The sequence below is a fragment of the Lytechinus variegatus genome, chromosome 15, assembly GCF_018143015.1.
Source record: "Lytechinus variegatus isolate NC3 chromosome 15, Lvar_3.0, whole genome shotgun sequence".
Taxonomy (NCBI): domain Eukaryota; kingdom Metazoa; phylum Echinodermata; class Echinoidea; order Temnopleuroida; family Toxopneustidae; genus Lytechinus; species Lytechinus variegatus.
The window spans coordinates 15,368,032-15,388,441 of record NC_054754.1 but is presented as its reverse complement, the minus strand read 5'-3'; the positions used below and the strand labels follow the sequence as shown (position 1 = coordinate 15,388,441).

The 20,410-nt window shown below is 38.6% G+C and overlaps 1 protein-coding gene across 1 annotated transcript; it reads left to right on the top strand.

The window, feature by feature from the left end:
* The first annotated feature begins 1,997 nt into the window (after positions 1–1,997).
* Positions 1,998–19,271, top strand: LOC121428581 (growth hormone secretagogue receptor type 1-like). Its single transcript, XM_041625305.1, has 2 exons — positions 1,998–2,446; positions 17,748–19,271. The coding sequence occupies exon 2, from the start codon at positions 17,761–17,763 to the stop codon at positions 18,901–18,903; it is 1,143 nt and encodes a 380-aa protein (XP_041481239.1). The 5' UTR covers positions 1,998–2,446; positions 17,748–17,760; the 3' UTR covers positions 18,904–19,271.
* The last annotated feature ends 1,139 nt before the right edge of the window (positions 19,272–20,410 follow it).

The following is a 20,410-nucleotide window of genomic DNA, read 5'->3' as shown; positions in this document are numbered from 1 at the left end:
AGAAGAATAGGAGGAGAAAGAGGAAGAACAAGAAGATTTAGACAAGAACTTGGCAGTAATAATGATAACTACACATTAATGCGCACTTTCTATATGTATATACTCAACTGCACATTCAATGTTGTTATTGTTAGCAATGCTGCCTACAGGCGCTCTGGCATATTCAAGGGAATTTCTTCCTACCGGATACCCATTCATCTCACCTGGGTTGAGTGCAGCACAATGTGGGTAAATTTCTTGCTGAATGAAAACACGCCATGGTTGGGAATCGAACTCACGTCCCTCAGATTGAAAGACGAGATTCTTGACCACGAGACCACGTCGCGACGTTCCCACGAAGTATAACGAAGAAAAGAAAGAGGACGTGTAATTATAAGGAGAGTAGAAAGGTTGAATAGTTTTTCATCCTTACAAAGATTTTCCCTAGAATTATAGGAGATTGCAAATTATGTTGATGAGAAACATGGAAAGTTAATGATGGTATTTGAGAATTAAATTTGTTGATTTGATCAAGGATTAGAGCGCGTCCACTGAATCATACAAGTGAAAGAGTTGAATTATTAATCGAGTTATTCTTTGTCATTTAATACCATCCCAGGAAAATTATGTCAATTATGCCTATGGTCAATTATTGAATAGACTGATGAACAAGTTAGATGTCGGCCACACATCATTGATAACCTTGTCATTAACCCGATTAGGCCTATGGGTCTATTCATCTTATGTGTATATGAATGCAAATATGATCAAGTATATTCTTACGAGCTATGCAAACACGCAGGGAAACGGTATACTGTATTCATATTTTCTTGGAAACCACAGATGGAAATACCAATATTTGATATCCCGAACACTTTTAACAATATGAGCGGCGCCGTAGAATTTTGATATTGGGTGCGTGTGTGTGTTTTCTTTTTCATGGGGGGGGGGGCTAGGGGAGCATTAAAGTGACGCCTTTTTCTGATTTGAATATTGGGTAGTGAGGAGTTACACAACACCGCCCTTATTTTTTCTTGATTCCTTTTTTTTACAAATTGTTCTGAAATCAATTCATATAGCTACACGACAACAGACTACTATTCTTTTAGGCCTACACAGCAAAAACTGTGGTGTTAACCGGTGTACATAGAGGACCACACCAGTTATTTTACACCGGTGTTAAATTGGTGGGGTTAGTTTTACACCTATAGGTGTTATTACAACACCTTTTGTTGTTACATTTACACTCTTTGGTGTTATGTTTAATCTGTAGGGTGTAATTTTAACACCTCAGGGTGTGGTCCTCTATTAACACAAATTGGTGTCAGTTTTAACACCGCAGTTTTTGCAGTGTACTTTACTTGTTCTTTCTATACCTCTCCCCTTCCTCTTTTATCGCGTCTTGAAAAATCACAGGGGCGTGGTCGCCCTTGCCCCTTGTTGCATCACCCCTCTTTATCCATTTTTCCCCGTTTGATCACCGCAAAGGAACTATAGGCAGGGAAGGTACAGGGGTATTTTAATGGGGGGGGGAGGATTGATGCAAGACGACCTACTCTATGACGTCATATTTTGTCTCCTTTAAGGAGTATCATAGAATTCTCCGGCACAGACCTCTCTTCTTCCTTCTTTCTCTCTTTCTTTTCTTTTCTTTTTTCTTTCATTCTTTCTTTCTTCATGTTCTTTCTCCCCTTTTCTCCTGTTTGGTTTTGCTTTTCTCTTTTTTTCGTTTGTACATTCACTCCATGTAAAATCATAGGGGTGCCCTCCCCCGTGGCAATTCCCGGTGTACCTCAATCCTTGCCCTCGCTGACAAGTCGTCTGTCCCTCTTTTCATTTCCTTGATCACTGCTCATCATCACATCGTTGAACAGAGGACCCATCGGTAAACACTTCCGTGCTTCAAATTTAATTTTCGCTCCCTCTTCATCCGAACGTAGCTTGCTCTGTCGCCGTGTCGTCGATTCGTAAAATAAGTTCATTCGTTGACTCACAAAAAATCTGGTGAAGTTGAGACCTTAAGGCGACTATTCACTCCAGGGCGACTACTTGCCTCTTCCAAGCCGATAACTTATCGATTTCATGGGATTTCTTGTTTCATTGTTTTATCATATCAATACTTTCAATGAACTGAAACTCATGACTGACAGATGGGTGGAATAATTATGATAACACGTGAAATTTCGATAAGTTAATATTTCGCACGAAGTGATCATCACTAGAGTTAATATCTGTCGATCAATGTGTGCACCTCAGCTGCCCGAGCTGCCGTCACGAGTGAAAACATTCCAGAGATTTGGCGAAGACTCGGAAGTGACATCTTTTTGAGGGGCGCATATATCGATCGATCTGTAGACTTTATTAAGAATGAAATTTAGCCAAGCGTTGGAGAAAACAGAGGAATTTGACAAAAAGGAAGAAGTGGAAACTTGTTGAAGCAGGAGGGATTGACACCTTTGAGTAAATTGTAAGTAAAACGGCTATGATTGAAATGTGTCTTTATCAGAGGTCATCGATAATTATTTTTTATAGTCCTCCTTTTTGTAGTATTTCAGTAGACGTACCATTGACTGTTTTAGCTTTCTGACTGGTGCTTAATAGGAATTAAAGATCCAACGGCAATCGACCCTCTCCGGTGAAGGGAATTTTTAATTCCGTAGCAAAGGGCTTTGGAAAATACGAAACCAAGTATATCGCCTTACATGAAATACATGATCAATAATGGCTGTCTCCCTGGTTTCATCGATATATTGATGAGATCTGTTTAAAGATAGTGTATCGTTCCATTGCTTGCATCCGATACGTTTGCATTCAATATTTTTAGTTTTACTTGATTTCTGTTTTTTAAAGTCGAAACTTGATTAACTTCATACAAGCTCAATTATGAAGAAGAGGAAACAACCATAAAAATATTGATTTACCACCTTCAGGTAACACGATATGAGGGCTTTAAAATCTCACGCAAGTTCACAGTGAAGAAGGGGACAAAACCATAAAAAATATTGATTTATTACCTGATTAATCAGGCAACTCGATGCGAGGCTTTAAATATTCCTTTATTGGATCAGCAATTTCAATGTTTTATCTTTGAGCGGAAAAAGTGAAAATGAGTGAAATTGGTCACTAATCAAGAAGTTAATTTTGACATAGGGAAATCATTATTTTGATCAAAGTTGTAGCTCAAAATAAAAGTTAATTAAGAGTGATCATATTATATCACGATTCACTTAATTCTAAACTTCGCCAAGAAATCCTAGTCGTCACTTAAACAAGAAGAGAGCATAATGTTGTCTTGATTTAAATATGCACCAATATAGCCTAGTTGATCGTGCGATCATTGAATTGAATCCAGTGACCGGGGTAATAATATGCTGTAACGCGCTTTGGGCCATTCTGGGAAAAGCGCTTTATGAAAATTGGCTACTATTTTTATCATTATTATTATTATATCATCCATGATTTCAAGCTGATCCTGTCTTTGTGTTATTATGGAAATCTACTTTATTAGCAGACAGAAAATACAATTTGAATCCTTTACTGCCTTTCATTATCGGTATTCACATGGGTGGAATAGTAAGTAGAGTTAATGAAAATAAATGTGTAATAATAAGTGAAAAATAAGTTAATCAAATAATGAATAAGTGAACTTTTATATGCAAATCTGTGGCGAACTACTTATTCAATTATAATTATCAATAATTTATTTGCTTTTTCGTTGCCACCATCTTTTTTCGGAGATGATACATTTTATCGAAATCCCAGACTGTTTCCTGCCAATACGTTCCTTGCATGGGAATGCAGTTCTCCCTGAAACCGAATGCATAAATAACAATCATATTATCATTATATCTAACCTAAGTACTTTTTGCTAAAATGAGGCGATTTGATATCGAGAAAAAATATTGAGAGCTTTCTCCGTACAGAGCAAGAATATAGCTGGTGTCAGACTTCAGAAGCGCGTCATCTCGAACTTCAACACAAGAGATATTTGATCAAAACGTGCCTACCAAAAGCCACACTACCAACATCTAACACACATTTCATCAAATATTCAAAAAATGATAAATAAAAATCCATTCTAGGTTGTTTGCCTTCCATTATATTAATGTAAATAGGACGAAGAATGATACTTCTTTACATGAACTCTTACCAATGAAACTGTGTGCTTGTCGAAAGCATGTAAACATTTTATTTCGTGATGCAAAAATGGAAAGAAATTTTTCTTACCATTTTCACGTCATCAAATTTCAATCACAAATAATACAATTACGTTCAATATGCACAAAGTATGTTTGCAGAATGACAATAAGATTTTTTAGAATGGAGATATCAACATGAATATCATCATGCCGAAAATTTTGACCTATGTTCAAGTGTTATTATTTCGAAGAGATCATGCTGAATAGCATACAGAAAAATAATTGTAAAATGAAAAATGTTTTCATTCTTGTTACATTCCCACCCGCATTTGAAAGCGGTTCACTTTATAAAGTTCATAGATAAGAATGAATGATGATGATAGTATTAATGATTATAATAGTAGTAATAATAATTATACTACTACTTCTACAACCAGGGGCGTCGATCCATTTTTCAGATATGGGGGGGCAAAATCATGAATCACTGTTCCAAAGGCGCTTGGTTACACAAAACAAACAAACTCACACACACACACACACACTCTCTCTCCCACACACACACACACACATAGACGTATATATATACACTCAGCAAAATAAGTTCTTGGACACTTATAAAAGTTAAAATATTCCATATAGATATTTGATTAAAGGTAAATTATTGTATGTCATCATGACCAGACAATATTCCTCTTCCAGTCTGACATGACATTTTCATGTGAACAGTCATGCGAGAGCTAAAAACCCAAGGGTGCCCCCTTGTAATTAGTGAGAACCTTTTTTACTTGTCAAATTTTCATTGGGAAAATGTGCCCCCCTCCTTTTGAAAATCCTGAATCCGCCCCTGCATTGGCGTGACTAAATAGCCGTACTATGTCGGATAGAAACACTTTGTGAGTACTTAGACACGCCGCCGCGCCGTTTTAGCAACATTTTTTTTCCCAAAATGAAATGAGAATTTGCTTCATGTGAGGGTTTATGGCAGTAAGGGAGTGCATCCTTTACGTCAACGTCAGTTAATTAAGGGACTCATCATAAATGTTCTCAGTGACCGCTGTTCAAACACAGTAAAAAAAATCTGTAAAAATAACCCCCACAAAAACAATTTGCAAAACAGAGAAAATTTTGAATATCTTTTCATGACTTTGGTAACGCCCAATTTGTAAAATCCCAACCTTTCTCTTTCTTTTTAATATTTTACATCGTTGATTGGATCTCTAAGTGGATAACACCAAAATCGATATCGGTTTCATCCAATACCATCTACGCCGACGATGAGTATGGGATGACGTAGCATTTTCTAAGTCCAAAATACAGACACCACGTTCTAATTTTGGTATACCTTGATAAAAAGAAGGAGAAAAGTTGACAATCGAATAGATGGAGTGGGTAGTTGATGTCCATCTTGAATTAACAGAGATGTGACTGACAGCGAGACACTCTAGCTAAAAATACCAAAGCAGTATGGAGGTTTGGAAGAAATTATTTAATTTGAGTGCGGTATCCTAGCAAGGTTTCACTCTTATTGTTCTTGGTTCCTTGATGATATGGCTAATTAATAATGCGGCAGTCGAAGTGAATGTATTTGTTTTTGGAGGGATTAGTCGGATTATTTCACATTTTTAATGGAATAGCGGATTATTCGAATACTTTGGGTAAACATGATGATGATGATGATCCACAGCATTTATATTTCTGTTAAAACATCCATAGCCGCAGGCAGATCCAGTTAAGCTAATTACTACACATCTGCCGAAATGATGAATCAAGTACACTATAAAAAAAATATTGGTCAACATTTTAACCATGACGAGGGTAATTATGTTTCAAACTAATTTTGGGCAGTATTTTATCCAATGCGGGAAGCATAATTGTCCAGTAAGGTTAGAAAAGAGCAGCTATTAGAACTACTTTAGAATGGGCAAAATTTTCATCACACTGGGTAAATCAAAATGTCCAAAAGAAATGTTCAATGTTGGTTGGACACACAATTACCCCATGGAGCATTTTTACCCAATATTTTTTAGAGTGTATAGATCTATTTCATAAACTCGACAGATCCTAATCAAAGTCAAGATGCGCGTGACGGTCCTGACGCTCAGGTGGTAGGGGATCAATATCACCCCCCTGAATCATTCACCACACATGGTGGGGGAGGGGTATGATTTTGTCATCACCCCCGACAGTCTATGGCAAATATTGAAAATGACAGATATGACACAGTATATGTTAGATGAGCTATTAGGCTTGAAATAAGGTAATGAATTACAACTCATTAACTCAATAACTCATCAATTAAAAAAAAATTTATGATATTATCATTTTCTTTATGATTGGTCATATTAGTTTAGGTATTTTCAGGGGCGGATCCAGGATTTTCCAAAGGGGGGGGGGCAAATTTTTCGGAGGAACATTTTGACAAGCATAAAAAAAGTTTTTCAACCACAAATTCAGGATATTTTGTAATTTTGCTTCTCAAAGGGAGGGGGGGCACGTGCCCCCTCCTGGATCCGCGCCTGGGTATATTGACCGACCATTTTCACTTTCATCGTCTTCATAACTCAGTGCACCAGTACGTCAGCATAAGTCTAGATTACTTATGCCAGATCTACGTTAGATGTAGACGTATCGAATTTAGTTTAAGACAGGGGTTATTTTGTCAAATGAAAAGGATCATGCAGTCATTATATTCATGAAATAGGCTAGTAAAACATGGCTTTTGTATTCAAATATTACGATTGTAAAAGTACAGAAGCCTCGGCCTGCCTACCGCATCACGGTTCCAAAATTAAATACCTCCTAGTAATTTTTGCCCCTAAAGGCTACCGCACACCTTATGGTCTGCGACCCGATGTTGGAATAAAATGTAGTAGAATTTGATGCTGATATTGAGACTTGGAATATCTTATTGTGTAATGTTCTAAATAATCGTACGAATACCTATGATCAAATTTGTGACTATGCTATCATCCTTCTTAGAATAAAAGCGAATTTAATATCTAGTCGTAATGACGTCATAGCAGTTGTACGATTGGCTACGATTTGAAACTAATTTGGACTTTACTCCAAAACAAGGGCTTCAAATCTTTCAAAATGGTTATATTATCATTTCAATTAATTTAACCTCAAATAAAATGATATGTTCCATTCACATCTTCAGAAAATGAGCAAAATGCGATTTGTTCCGAAATCGGGTCGCAGACCAGTCGTAAGGTGTGCGGTCGCCTTAAATAACGCTCAGAGAAATTGATTGTGAGGCTAATTTCTCGAAGATTAAATGCACTGATTATTGTTAATGATCGATCGTAAATTAGTCTCAAGATCAACCTCTTAGCATTGTGGTACGGTGCCAGATCACTGCTGATGATGACTAAATATTGTATCCCTGTTTTTTTTTTTTTTTTTTACTTCCCTCGAAAACAATTTTAAGCAATTACTTGGTATTCTGTTTGAATAAAAATTTTAGCAGTTAGGAGAAACAAATAAATAGAACAAGTGGAATGCCTCTGGCCGTCTCACCTGCACCACGCAGTTCAATATAGCAGCAGTGCTGACTTTGAATACTACTCTAACTCGCACAAGATGTTCAGTGATACATGGTTACTCTAATGTCTACTTTTTATGAACTAGACCAATAAACTTACAGAGATATGATGGTTATTCAACAAAAAACCCCAACATGGCCAAAGTTCATTGACCTTACATGACCTGTGACCTTAATCATGTGACCTGAAACTCGCACAGGATGTTCAGTGATACTTGATTACTCTTATGTACAAGTTTCATGAATCAGATCCATAAACTTTCTAAGTTATGATGGTAATTCAACAGATACACCCAGTTCGGCCAAAGTTCATTGACCTTTGACCTTGGTCATGTGACCTGAAACGTGCACAGGATGTTCAGAGATACTTGATTACTATAATATCCAAGTTTAATGAACTAGACCAATAAACCTTCAAAGTTATGATGGTAATTCAACAGATACCCCCAATTCGGCCAAAGTTCATTGACCCTAAATGACCTTTGACCTTAATCATGAGACCTGAAACTTGCACAAAATGTTCAGTGACGCTTGATTACTATTATGTCCAAGTTTCATGAATCAGATCCATAAACTTTCAAAGTTATGATGGGAATTCAACAGATATCCACAATTCGGCCAAAGTTCATTGACCCTAAATGACCTTTGACCTTGGTCATGTGACGTGAAACTCGTGCAGGATGTTCAGTGATACTTGATTAACCTTATGTCCAAGTTTCATGAACTAGGTCCATATATTTTCTAAGTTATGATGACATTTCAAAAACTTAACCTCAGGTTAAGATTTCGATGTTGATCCCTCCAACATGGTCTAAGTTCATTGACCCTAAATGACCTTTGACCTTGGTCATGTGACATGAAACTCTAATAGGATGTTCAGTAATACTTGATTAATCTTATGGCCAAGTTTTATTCACTAGGTCCATATACTTTTTTAAGTTATGACGTCATTTCAAAAACTTAACCTCAGGTTAAGATTTGATGTTGACGCCGCCGCCGCCGTCGCCGCCGCCGTCGGAAAAGCGGCGCCTATAGTCTCACTCTGCTTCGCAGGTGAGACAAAAATAGAATGAAGTCAATACGATAGATATGAAAAGCGAAGATAGGATACTTAAAAACTTTATACACCTTTTCCTTTATATAATTTTCCAGCACTAAGCCTATAGGGTTCAATTTTTCTCTTTAAATATTACTAAATTTTCTCATTGATGCGTGAAAAATTCAGCAAATTTGGCAGTTTCGTTCAACACTTGTATTTCGTCAATTCATATCGTCATATAGGCCAACCTTATTAGAAAAGGGGATACGAGCGAGAAGAGTGGACACGCAAGTGTGTTTGAAGAGGGACGTCGATCGATATTGGTTACTCAGTTGGTCAGTTTTGGTTAGCTTTGGTGATCTGGTTGATGGATGCTAAAGAAATGCGGAAGAGGTCGATTAATTTAGATACCTTGTTTACACGCTGCATCGGCTCGCGGTGCAGACCCGAAAGCCGGTGCAGACTCGGCTCGCGGGGTTATCTTGCCTCGCGTTCACATGCTGCCCCAGTTCACGGTGCAGAATCGACTCGCGGGGCAACTGAGACACAGATTCATTGGATTAAATTCATAGCATGAAGCGCGCGCTAATTGCTGGTGCAGACTCGGCCGTGTGTTCACACGAAGAAAAATTGCCGGCGTTTCTGCACCACCGGCTCGTGGTTCTGATCCTATATATACAATTTTGGCGAAGCAAAATTAACGTGTCTGCCCCGCGAGCCGGTGCAGCGTGTAAACACGTTAATAGTGACAATCTAATGTGTGCGGTAAAGGTGTGCGTTCAGCGTGTGTGGGTGGAGTATGTGAGCTATAGAGAAAAAGAGGGGAGAGAGAGAGAGAGGAGGAAGGGGGAGGAAAAAGAGCGGTAGTTATCCCCATCCGTGTACCCTTTTATTATTCCTACATAATTATAAACATTACTATTAATGTAATTAATGAGTTATCCCTACATGCAATGTGTATTCTGGCGCATATTATTATTTCCTGACAATATATTGTAATATATTTTGCCGAATTTCGTCAACGACCTATATTTGGGCGAATTATGGGTATATTAAGCAGTTTTAGTTGCAACTCTAAAAAGTTAAGATACCTTTCTCATTACTCAGTCGTACGCATGATATTTTGGTTGCATCGGGTTACCATGGTTTTTGTTACTCAAATGATACTCTAAAGGATATTGTTACCAAATGTTTGAAAATTCTTCTGTTTATTAATATATGTAACATTAACTGCTCAAATCAATTTAGATTCGTTTGAACTACAAAGCAATACAAATAGCGTGATGAGAGCCAACACTTTGTTCGCGTTCATTATTCAACTATGATCATGAGTAAATATATCTTGCCCCTCAACTGCATGCTCAATAAATCGTATAATGTAATATTATCTTGGCTATCTGAAACATTTAGCATTTAGTAGCGGATCATGGAAACGCTTTGTGCATTTCAACAGCTAAAAAATAAAGAGGAAATATAAAAAGCAGAAAGTGTTTATGGTTCGATATGGTGACGACATTGTGGAATTAATCTTTCGAAAGAAAATGAAGGGCAAGAAGAAGAACAAGAAGGAGGAAGAGGAAGAAAATAAGCAGAAGAAGAAGGAGAGAAGAAGAAAAGAAGAAGAAAAAAGAAGAAGAAAAGGAGAAGAAGAAGATGAAGAAGGAGAAGAAAAGAAGAAGAAAAGGAGAAGAAGATGAAGAAGGAGAAGAAAAAGAATGAGAAGATAAAGTTGATTGTATGGTGGTGAAAAAATGGGGGAGGTAGAAAACGATGAAGAAGGGGACAACTGCATGGGGGACGATGATGATGGTGGTGATAATGTCGATGATGATGGTAGTGATGATGATGGTTATGATGATGGTGGTGATGTTGTGATGATGGGGGCGATGGTGATGATGATGGAGGTGATGATGATGATGATGGTGATGATGATGGCGGTGATGATGACGATGATGAAGATAATGATGATGGTGGTGATGATAATGATGATGGTGATAGTAATGATTGTGATGGTATACAAATAGCGAATAGGCATGAGTGCGATGGTACGAGATTTCGCATGAGGTGAAAGAAAGTTGCTCTATTCAACGAGGCGTTAGCCGAGTTGAATAGAGCGTTTCTTTCACCGAATGCGAAATCTCGCACCATCGCACGAATAAGAATATTCGCTATTTGTGTTGTACAACGCCTCGGTAATTTCTAGCGAAAATATGAAAAAACAAGAGTTTTTCCCTGCAGTAATCTATGAAAAGGGAGCAAAAATATCGAAAGCGAAAAGCAAAATCCCACAAGCCGGGCCCACAAGCGCGCATGATCTTGGACAGCATTGCGCATTTAGCCAGCGGGCTGTACGCGCATTGTCACCTTATTCAATGAAATCGCATTGTGACGTCACCTCCTAAAGCCGTGCAATGGTACATTTTGGACGGTACATTTAGGATGGTACGTCTTGTGTGCAACGGTACGAATGTGTAACATTCAGCCTCCCATTTGATCGCGTACAACAAGCTAAGTAGGCGTTGTACAATATACAAATAGCGAATAGGCATGAGTGCGATGGTGCGAGATTTCGCATGAGGTGAAAGAAAGATGCTCTATTCAACGAGGCGTTAGCCGAGTTGAATAGAGCGTTTCTTTCTTTCACCGAATGCGAAATCTCGCACCATTGCACGAATAAGAATATTCGCTATTTGTGTTGTACAACGCCTCGGAATCTAGCGAAAATATGAAAAAACAAGAGTTTTTCCCTCCAGTAATCTATGAAAAGGGAACAAAAATATTGAAAGCAAAAAGCAAAATCCCACAAGCCGGGCCCACAAGCGCACATGATCTTGGACAACATTGCGCATTTAGCCAGCGGGCTGTACGCGCATTGTTACCTTATTCAATGAAATCGCATTGTGACGTCACCTCCTAAAGCCGTGCAATGGTACATTTTGGATGGTACGTCTTGTGTGCAACGGTACGAATGTGTGACATTCAGCCTCCCATTTGATCGCGTACAACAAGCTAAGTAGGCGTTGTACAATAGTGAATAATGATGTGATGATGGGTTGATGATGAGTGATGGTGATGATGATGATGGAGGTGATGATGATGATGGTTATGGGAAATGATAGTGATGACACATGACGATGGGGATGATTATGATGACGATGGTGGTGATGATGATGATTACATTCATTAATTTTGCTGATAATGAAGACAATTAAAATGCTGAAGAGGTCGAAGATGGTGATGATGATGGGAATGATGGTGGTTATGACAATTGATGATGATGATGGTGGTGGTTATGAGAATTGATGATAATGATGGTGATGAAAATGATGATGGGGATGATTATGATGACGACGATGATGGTGATGATTATATTCATCAACTTTGCTGATAATGAAGACGATTAAGATGCCGAAGAGGTCAAAGATGGTGATGGTAGTGTTGACACTTCTACAGAATAAAACTATATAGACCTGTAATGTATGAGATAATAAAATGTTGAAACTTAAACTAAAAATAGCTGAGAGAAAAAAAAAGATAATACAAATGAACGAAATCCGTCTAGCTAAACTGTTACAATAACGACACTCTTCAACATGTTCAAGAGCGGGCCTTATGTTTGCACATTGCTGAATAGTACAAAGATATATCAGCAAGGAATGAAATGTGTTGTTGGACCTGATTCTGACAACTTTGTGTGTTCATCGCAAACTGAAATTCATCAAGTAGAAAGCTAACAGCTGTCCTCACTGTATAACTTGTAAGCGGCCGTCAATGAAATTCGATCCTGTACCGTATCACGTGATAAATTGGGTTGTCAACACTAAAGTTCAGATCGTGAAGACGTAAGGGTATGGTGAAGTGTGTAGCCTTTGTCAGTTAAAAAGGGCGAAATGGCAAGTTTTAGCATTTCAAAGGAATGGAGAAACCAGAGAGAGGAGATATAGACGCCAAAATGGAACAACTTAAAGAGTTATATGTATCAAGAAAAAAAAAACTTATGAGAATGAGGTCATAAACCAAAAATGATTTAACAAAACCAAACAAAAAATTGTTGAAAACCGTAATATCAATGATGAATGCAGAAATAAGAATCACAGAAACAAAATAGTATTCATGTATATCAATATATATATATATATATATATATATATATATATATATCTTAAAGTTTCACGTATTCTTCTTCTTCTTCCGGTAGTGTGCATAAACCTCCACGGAGTATCGTCGCACAACAGTTGGTTGTCTATCGGCTAATTAAACGTGTTGCTCGTAGCAAAGCTCGATGAAAATAAGTCCAAAAACGAACGCATATACACTATATACAAATTGTTCTCATATTTTGAGTTAGTTTAAGACGACATCTCTGACTCGTGTCTTGAAGATGTCGATCGATGGTGAGATGACCACATTTTCAGGTAGACCGTTCCACAAACGGATGGTGTTTGGGAAGAACGTATCCTTCAGTAGTGATGTGCGTGATCGTGGGATTAGAAATCTCTTGCTGTGGCCTCTGGTTGGAGTGTTGAGCGGTACCAACTGGTCGTCGGGGATGTCAATCAGATGGTTGGTGATTCGGTACATCATAGTAAGCTTTGACACTGCTCTACGATGTTGCAGGGTCTTCCACTGAAGCGCATCAATCATGGTTGTGACGCTACATCGTCTTGAGTAATTGTTCATCACATAGCGAGCTGCACTCCGTTGCACAGATTCTGCCTTGGAAATGGCTTTGCTGGTGTGGGGATCCCACACACAACTTGCGTACTCCACGATAGGCCGAACAAGTGTGTTGTAACAGGCAGCTTTGGTTTCCTTGGAGCATGACTTACCGGGCAAGTTTCTCCTTAAGAAGCCAAGTGTCTTCATTCCCTTTTTGGTAATGTTGTCAATGTGTCTGTCAAAGGAGAGATCACTCGAAATCTCAACGCCCAAGTACTTGGCAGATTCAACAGGCTTTAGTTCAGTTCCATGGACTGTATATGTATGGCTATGTCGGTCTTTTTTCTTCCGTTTGGAGACATGAAGAACCTGGCATTTCCCGGGATGAAATTCCATTAGCCATTTCCTTTCCCATTCTTGTAGTGCATTTAGATCTTGTTGCAGCTGAACTGCATCATCATGGCTGTTGATGGCCCTATACACCATGGTATCGTCGGCAAAGAGCTTGACATTGGTGCCATCGGAGACACAGTTGGGAAGGTCGTTGATGTAGACCAGGAAAAGGAGCGGCCCAAGTACACTGCCCTGGGGTACACCTGAGGTTACTGGTGCAATGTCGGAACTTTCCCCGTCAATTACTACACGCTGAGTACGGCCATGAAGGAAATTTCGGATCCACGTCAAGAGGCTGCCGGAGAGACCGTAGTACTCTAGCTTACGTAAAAGATGAGGATGGGGCACCTTGTCAAAAGCCTTGGCAAAGTCAAGCAGAATCACATCAGTCTGGACACATGCGTCGATGTTGCGAGCAAGGTCGTCCACGGTTAGGATCAGCTGGGACTCACAAGATCTTGCCTTCCTGAAGCCATGTTGCACATCAGTGAGAATCTTATGAACATCAAGATGGCCCATTATGGTGCTGTGGATGATATGCTCTAGGATCTTACAGCATATGATGGTCAAAGAGATCGGGCGGTAGTTGGATGGTAAACTCTTGTCCCCTTTCTTATAGATGGGTGTTACATTAGCAGATTTCCATGCCTCTGGTAGAATGCCAGTGCCAATTGATGCTTGGTAAAGAGTGGCAAGAACGGGACCAAGAATATCTGCGAGTTCTTTCAGAAGTCGGGGAGGAATGTTGTCGGGTCCAGATGCTTTGTGTGGGTTTAGTTTCTTAAGGAGTTTGATTATTCCATTTGAAGTGACGTCAATGTGCGATAGGCGGGGGTACGGACTAGGACCAAGGTTGGGGATGGGCTCCTTGTCCTCGTCAACGTTGTTGAAGACTGATGAAAATTGGTCGTTGAGGAGGTTTGCCTTGTCCTTACTGCTGGTGAAAGGACAATTGGCTTCTCTAATGCTATAGTAACAAAATATGCTGAAGATAAATGGTAATGCTTTCAAAGCCAATATAGTTTTTATTTCCTCGAATTTTCGACGGACCTCCGTCTTCTTCAAGAGTAAATACAATGTGTGGTATCAATCAGAGAGCGCATCCTCAGACAGATGTTGTTATGATGACTGGCTGAGGATGCGCGCCCTTCACAGAAACATACATAGTAACGCTTGTTTGTAATTATCTAATTGTTACGTAACAATGATTGCTTGTGAGCACCAGACTCCCGACACCTGAGCATCCAAGAGGTAACATACCTTGTGACAAACCCAGATGTCAAATCTGTAAACATATCGTTACTGACACCACAATAAGAATTGCTAAGAATGTTACCCTGCACCCGCAGAGACATGACTGCGATGCCAGTAACGTGCTTTACTGTTTGCTCTGCGCACGTTGCCCCAAGCAATCTATATTGGTGAAACCAGCACGAAATTCCGAATGCGCTTCAATAACCACAAATCATCTATTCAGAAGAAACGTACCGACCTTCCTGTTGCCAGACATTTCTGCCTTCCTGGACATTCGTTAGCGGATGTGAAAGTGTGCATATTTGGGGGAGGATACAAATCAGCGGACGAGAGAAGAACCGCTGAACTACGAATAATTGTTAAATGTAGGAGCTTTGAGGGTGATGGTATGAACCGAGATCTGGGATTCCTAAGCGGATATTCATTCTTTCGTTAGTTTCGTTCTTAAAAAGAAAAAATACTTTGACAAGCGCCACGATGTTTGGTATCGTATCACAAAGGAATTTCTCTTATTGCTCAATAATACCTATCCGTACTTAATACTTTCGAGAGAACCATTTTCTCTTAACCAATTTGATCTTGGTTCTATCATCTCATCTCTTAAATTTCTTATTGTTGCGTAACAAGAAATGTTATTGCGCAATATTAATTGTTACGTAACAATTAGATAATTACAAACAAGCGTTACTATGTATGTTTCTGTGAAGGGCGCGCATCCTCAGCCAGTCATCATAACAACATCTGTCTGAGGATGCGCTCTCTGATTGATACCACACATTGTATTTACTCCTGAAGAAGACGGAGGTCCGTCGAAAATTCGAGGAAATAAAAACTATATTGGCTTTGAAAGCATTACCATTTATCTTCAGCATATTTTGTTACTATATATATATATATATATATATATACGTGTATAATAAATACAAGTGTATATACGTGTATAATGAATACAAGCATTGGTGGCGGAAGCCAAAAAAATTAGGGGGGACCACCAAAATTTTTTGAAAAGCAAAAAAAAAAAAGGTTAGTAACCTTAAGGGGGTCCACCTGAATTTAGGGGGGGGGCAGAAAAAACAATCATGACAAGCAAAAAAAAAAGGTTATCAACAGAAATTTAGGGGGAATCGTATTTTTCCTCTAAAATTTTACTTTATTCATTGAGAAATAAATATATCCAGCTTGGACCATCCCTTCCAGGATTTGGAAAGGGAGAAAATCTCATGATAGGGGCCCTACAAACCACACCACAGAAAAGGTTGCATAGGCAGTTATACATGTAGTATGGACCCTCGAGATCTGGGTACTAGTCTCAAATTGCGGTGTCACTTTTTTGAACCGTCGATGTAAAATGGAAAAAAAAATGGGGGGGGGGGGGAATAAATAACCTTTAAGGTGAAGGTGAAATGTAAGTTGTCATATCTTCGCTTGTATATATCATTGATACGTCATTCATGTATCAAAATGTTGCTGGATGATTGCTCTATCATTACAGCAACATTTAAAAGTGGATCCCAGATATCAAACCTTCAAATCAATAATAGACTTATGGCCAAATATCCATTTCCATCTCAAGTAGATATGAAAAAATTGAGACGATAAAGTGATTTTGTGTTGTTACACATGTGGCGCTCTATAAATCTACAGTTGGATAAATATTCATAGTTCATAACAAAATAAATATTTTGGCAACATTTTTGAACATTTCGGATATGTCTTACTACCCTATGAGCTTCTATTCAGAATCTTGTGATGCCGTTAGTTTGGGATCCAACGCTGCACGAATCAATTTAGAAACTCTGGCGATATAATCTGATCCAACAATATTACATTTTTATTTTTCAGACTCATTTTTGTTGAATTGTGAATTCTTGTTTTAGGGTTCAATCGCCCCACGCCTCCCCCATCCCTTTTCCGAATTTGCCTATTTCTTAGAAAAAGTCCCTACTGAGGCAAACGTTTCATAACCCACTTTTATTCGTTTGAATCCACTTGGAGACAAAAGAGCAACCATTTATTTATTTGTAACATATATATAAAGAGGTGCTGGCACATTGAAGCAAACCCTCTCCAGGGGGGGGGGGGGCTGCCGAATTCACCAAGCCATTTTCAGTATTTTCTCTCTTTTATGGGAAAATCTGCCATTTTGAAGCCCCATTGAGGCACCCTGACATTTATGTTATGTAGTAAAGCCATTTTTAATACCATAAAACCACTTCTGGGAGGAAAGAGTAGGCTCTTCTCTATCAGTTGCATAATGAAAAAGAAATGTTGGTACGTCGAAGCAACCGCTCGAATATACGTCGCCGCCCGGATAGCGACCACCCGGGCACTGATCGTATCTAGGGCGGCAAGTGAAAATTGAGCAGGCGCCACCGGAATTTCAACGCTAAATCTGAAGCGGCGACCGAGCGATGTGCCCCAATAATTTTGCCAAAACCAGCGGTGCCTGGACGGCCGCCGCTCGGTGCCCTTGCGAAATTGACTAATAACTCGCCGCCCGGTCGCCGAGCAGGCATATTTTGGGGGTTGTGACAGTAGCATTAGCAATTAACCGGTAAATGAATTAACCTATCAAGATCATAATTGCATGCGCAATTAGAATGAAAACCAAAAAATCAGAAATATTTTAAATTAGCGATTAATCACTAACATTTTGTGTTATGGGGGACTGGTCACCCCCATAATCATCAATCATCTTTTAACACACCCTCTATTTCTTAATCTCCCCCTCTCTCTTCAGTAATCTACAAGTGATGGGTGACCAGTGGATTGCAGATGTAGATGCAGTTTGTTTCGAGAAAGGCTATGATATCTACAACCTCTCGGTGAAATATACCGAAGAGAATCTAGTCAAGGACCAAGTCGAGGTCATCATCAAGTCCTACGTCCTGCCATGTGTGCTGGCCTTTGGCCTCTTTGGGAATCTACTATTCCTCTTTGTGGTAGCTCGTGTCCGATCTATGCGCACCATCACCAACATGTACCTAACCAACTTGGCAATCGCTGACCTGTTCTATTTGTCCGTAGGGGTCGGCGAGAAACTCTGGCGGTACCACATATCCCCAGTGAAAGACGATCGCACTCCTTTTGGCAACATCGGCTGTGTCTTCTTCCCGTTCGTTGTCGATACCACCTACACCGCATCGGTGTTGTTGGTTACCTTGGTAACAGTGGAACGTTATTACGCCATTTGTAAGCCTTTTTGGCACCGTCGGATGGCGACGCGTAAGCGAACGATAAAACTCATTGTCGCGACGTGGATAGTCAGCCTCTGTTTAGCCGCCATGTTGATACCCGGACATTATCCAATGGTTTACAGATGTTTTATATACCCAGATGATCCCAAATACGATGGTTACCCTTCACTTAACGGTTACTGCAGTGCCGTCAAACCATGGCTCATTGACTTGGTAAATGGATGCCAGGTTATCCCGTTCTTTATCGCCATGATCGTAAGCTCTTTCCTGTACACGCTCATCATCAAAAGCCTACACGCGCGCGTCAATACCGATATCGCTCTCAACTCGGATCGATACCAGCTCACCCAGGTGCGCAATTCCGTCACCAAAATGCTTCTCGTCACCGGCATACTGTTTTTCCTTTGTCTGTTTCCGTACCAACTTTTCACCTTTTCTCTGATGGTCGCAGGTATAATCAGCGATGATGCTTACGGAAAAGTAAATGATGTTATAGAGCCATTCTGGCCCATTTTTCAGACGATGATGTATGTGAACTCTGCGATGAATGCGTACGTCTACGGTATTACGAATGCGCGTTATCGACAAGCCCTGATCAAGACGTTTGCTTGTGGCTTTGAGAAGCAAGAGATGATTATGTCATCGATATCCATGAAGTCTTCGACTCAGACCATCGCAGAAAATTTGGACAAAGCATAGAATTCGAAAGCAGAGAGTTTACAAAGAAATAACTTAAAAGTTAAGGAGAAGTCTATCCTCATTACATCAAGCTAGTTTTCTGATGTTAAAAACAAGAAACTTTGTTCATCATGTAGGTTTTGGGAATATCCATCAAAGAACGATTGAGTTAGAAATTTGATCAAGGGCCATTTTCTCAATTTTTTAAAATCAAAGTTATTTGTGCTCTGACGGTAATGTCTAACCACACATAAAAGCCTATTTTAATCATGCAACTGCAAAAAATTATCTTTCTTAGCAATTGCCTATGAAGACTTAATGGGCGGCCATATGCCCCCCCCCCCAAAAAAAAAAAAGTAATCAATTATCCCAACAAACACTAATTATTTTACTATGCCTATTAATTTTGAAAATTACAAATAAAAACAATAAATTTGGCTAATTCCATTCGTTTTTATCAATTATTTTCAAATTCATTAATATGACCCTAATGATTGTATAGTTGGCTACTATAAGTTGAATTCAAGTACTATAGCTAATTAAACTCCAAATGAGTAGGCCTATGCATGTGAAAGTCAATTTTCAATAAAATGAAGAATAGCCAATGTCAAAGATATTTTTCAGACATTTTTGTGCAAATCGTGTTATTTCCTCCCTCTGAGACGAATATTGCCTTAGTTGAACATGTTTCTTTGGAGATGTGATTTACCTGTATGTATATTTTTGTTGAAAGTACATTATAGCAAAAAAATGAAGAAATTAATTTATGTTGACAAGTATATGTGCAATTGTTGAGTTAATTATGACTTTGGACTTATGCATATTTGTAGATTCATAATTCGTAATAATTACTTCACTTATTTGTTTTATGGCTTGAAAAAAATATCTAGTGTTGACTAGAATAAGAGTGGAATGAAACAAACTAGACAGTGAAAATTCCATGAAAATTGGATGCAATATACAATATACAAATTCTTTTGATATGTGGAAATGAAAGTACCTTAATGGATTTCATATTTTTCATCACATAAAATCTGTAATTATTTCAAAATATCACCAAAAATTGTTGGAAGAGGTGACTTTAAAAGGAGTAGATAAATATATTAATGTAGATAAGTATTTGTAAATCCATGTGGATGAAATATAAAACAGATTGGATTGTGACATTATCATTTAAAACAAAGTTTAATGAAACAATGCAAACATATAATGTAGTAACTTTGTAATTTTTTCATCTGTTTCCAAAGATAATTTCCCTGATTTTCTTAGCAAATCAGTGATATTTTGCTTGCTGACTCATTCCACTCAAATTAACTTGATATCTGCGTCGAATACCCATTTGACCCCTTAAAAATAATTGTAAAACATGACCAATATAATGACTTTCCTCTGCTTATTGAACTGTAAATTCTTACTTTATTGAACAGTAAACAATCATACCAAACAGAGCATAGACTTTTGTCTTATATACAATGTAAATATTAGATATCTTTGATGGTTCTATTTAAATTCTTAATAAATTGCAAGC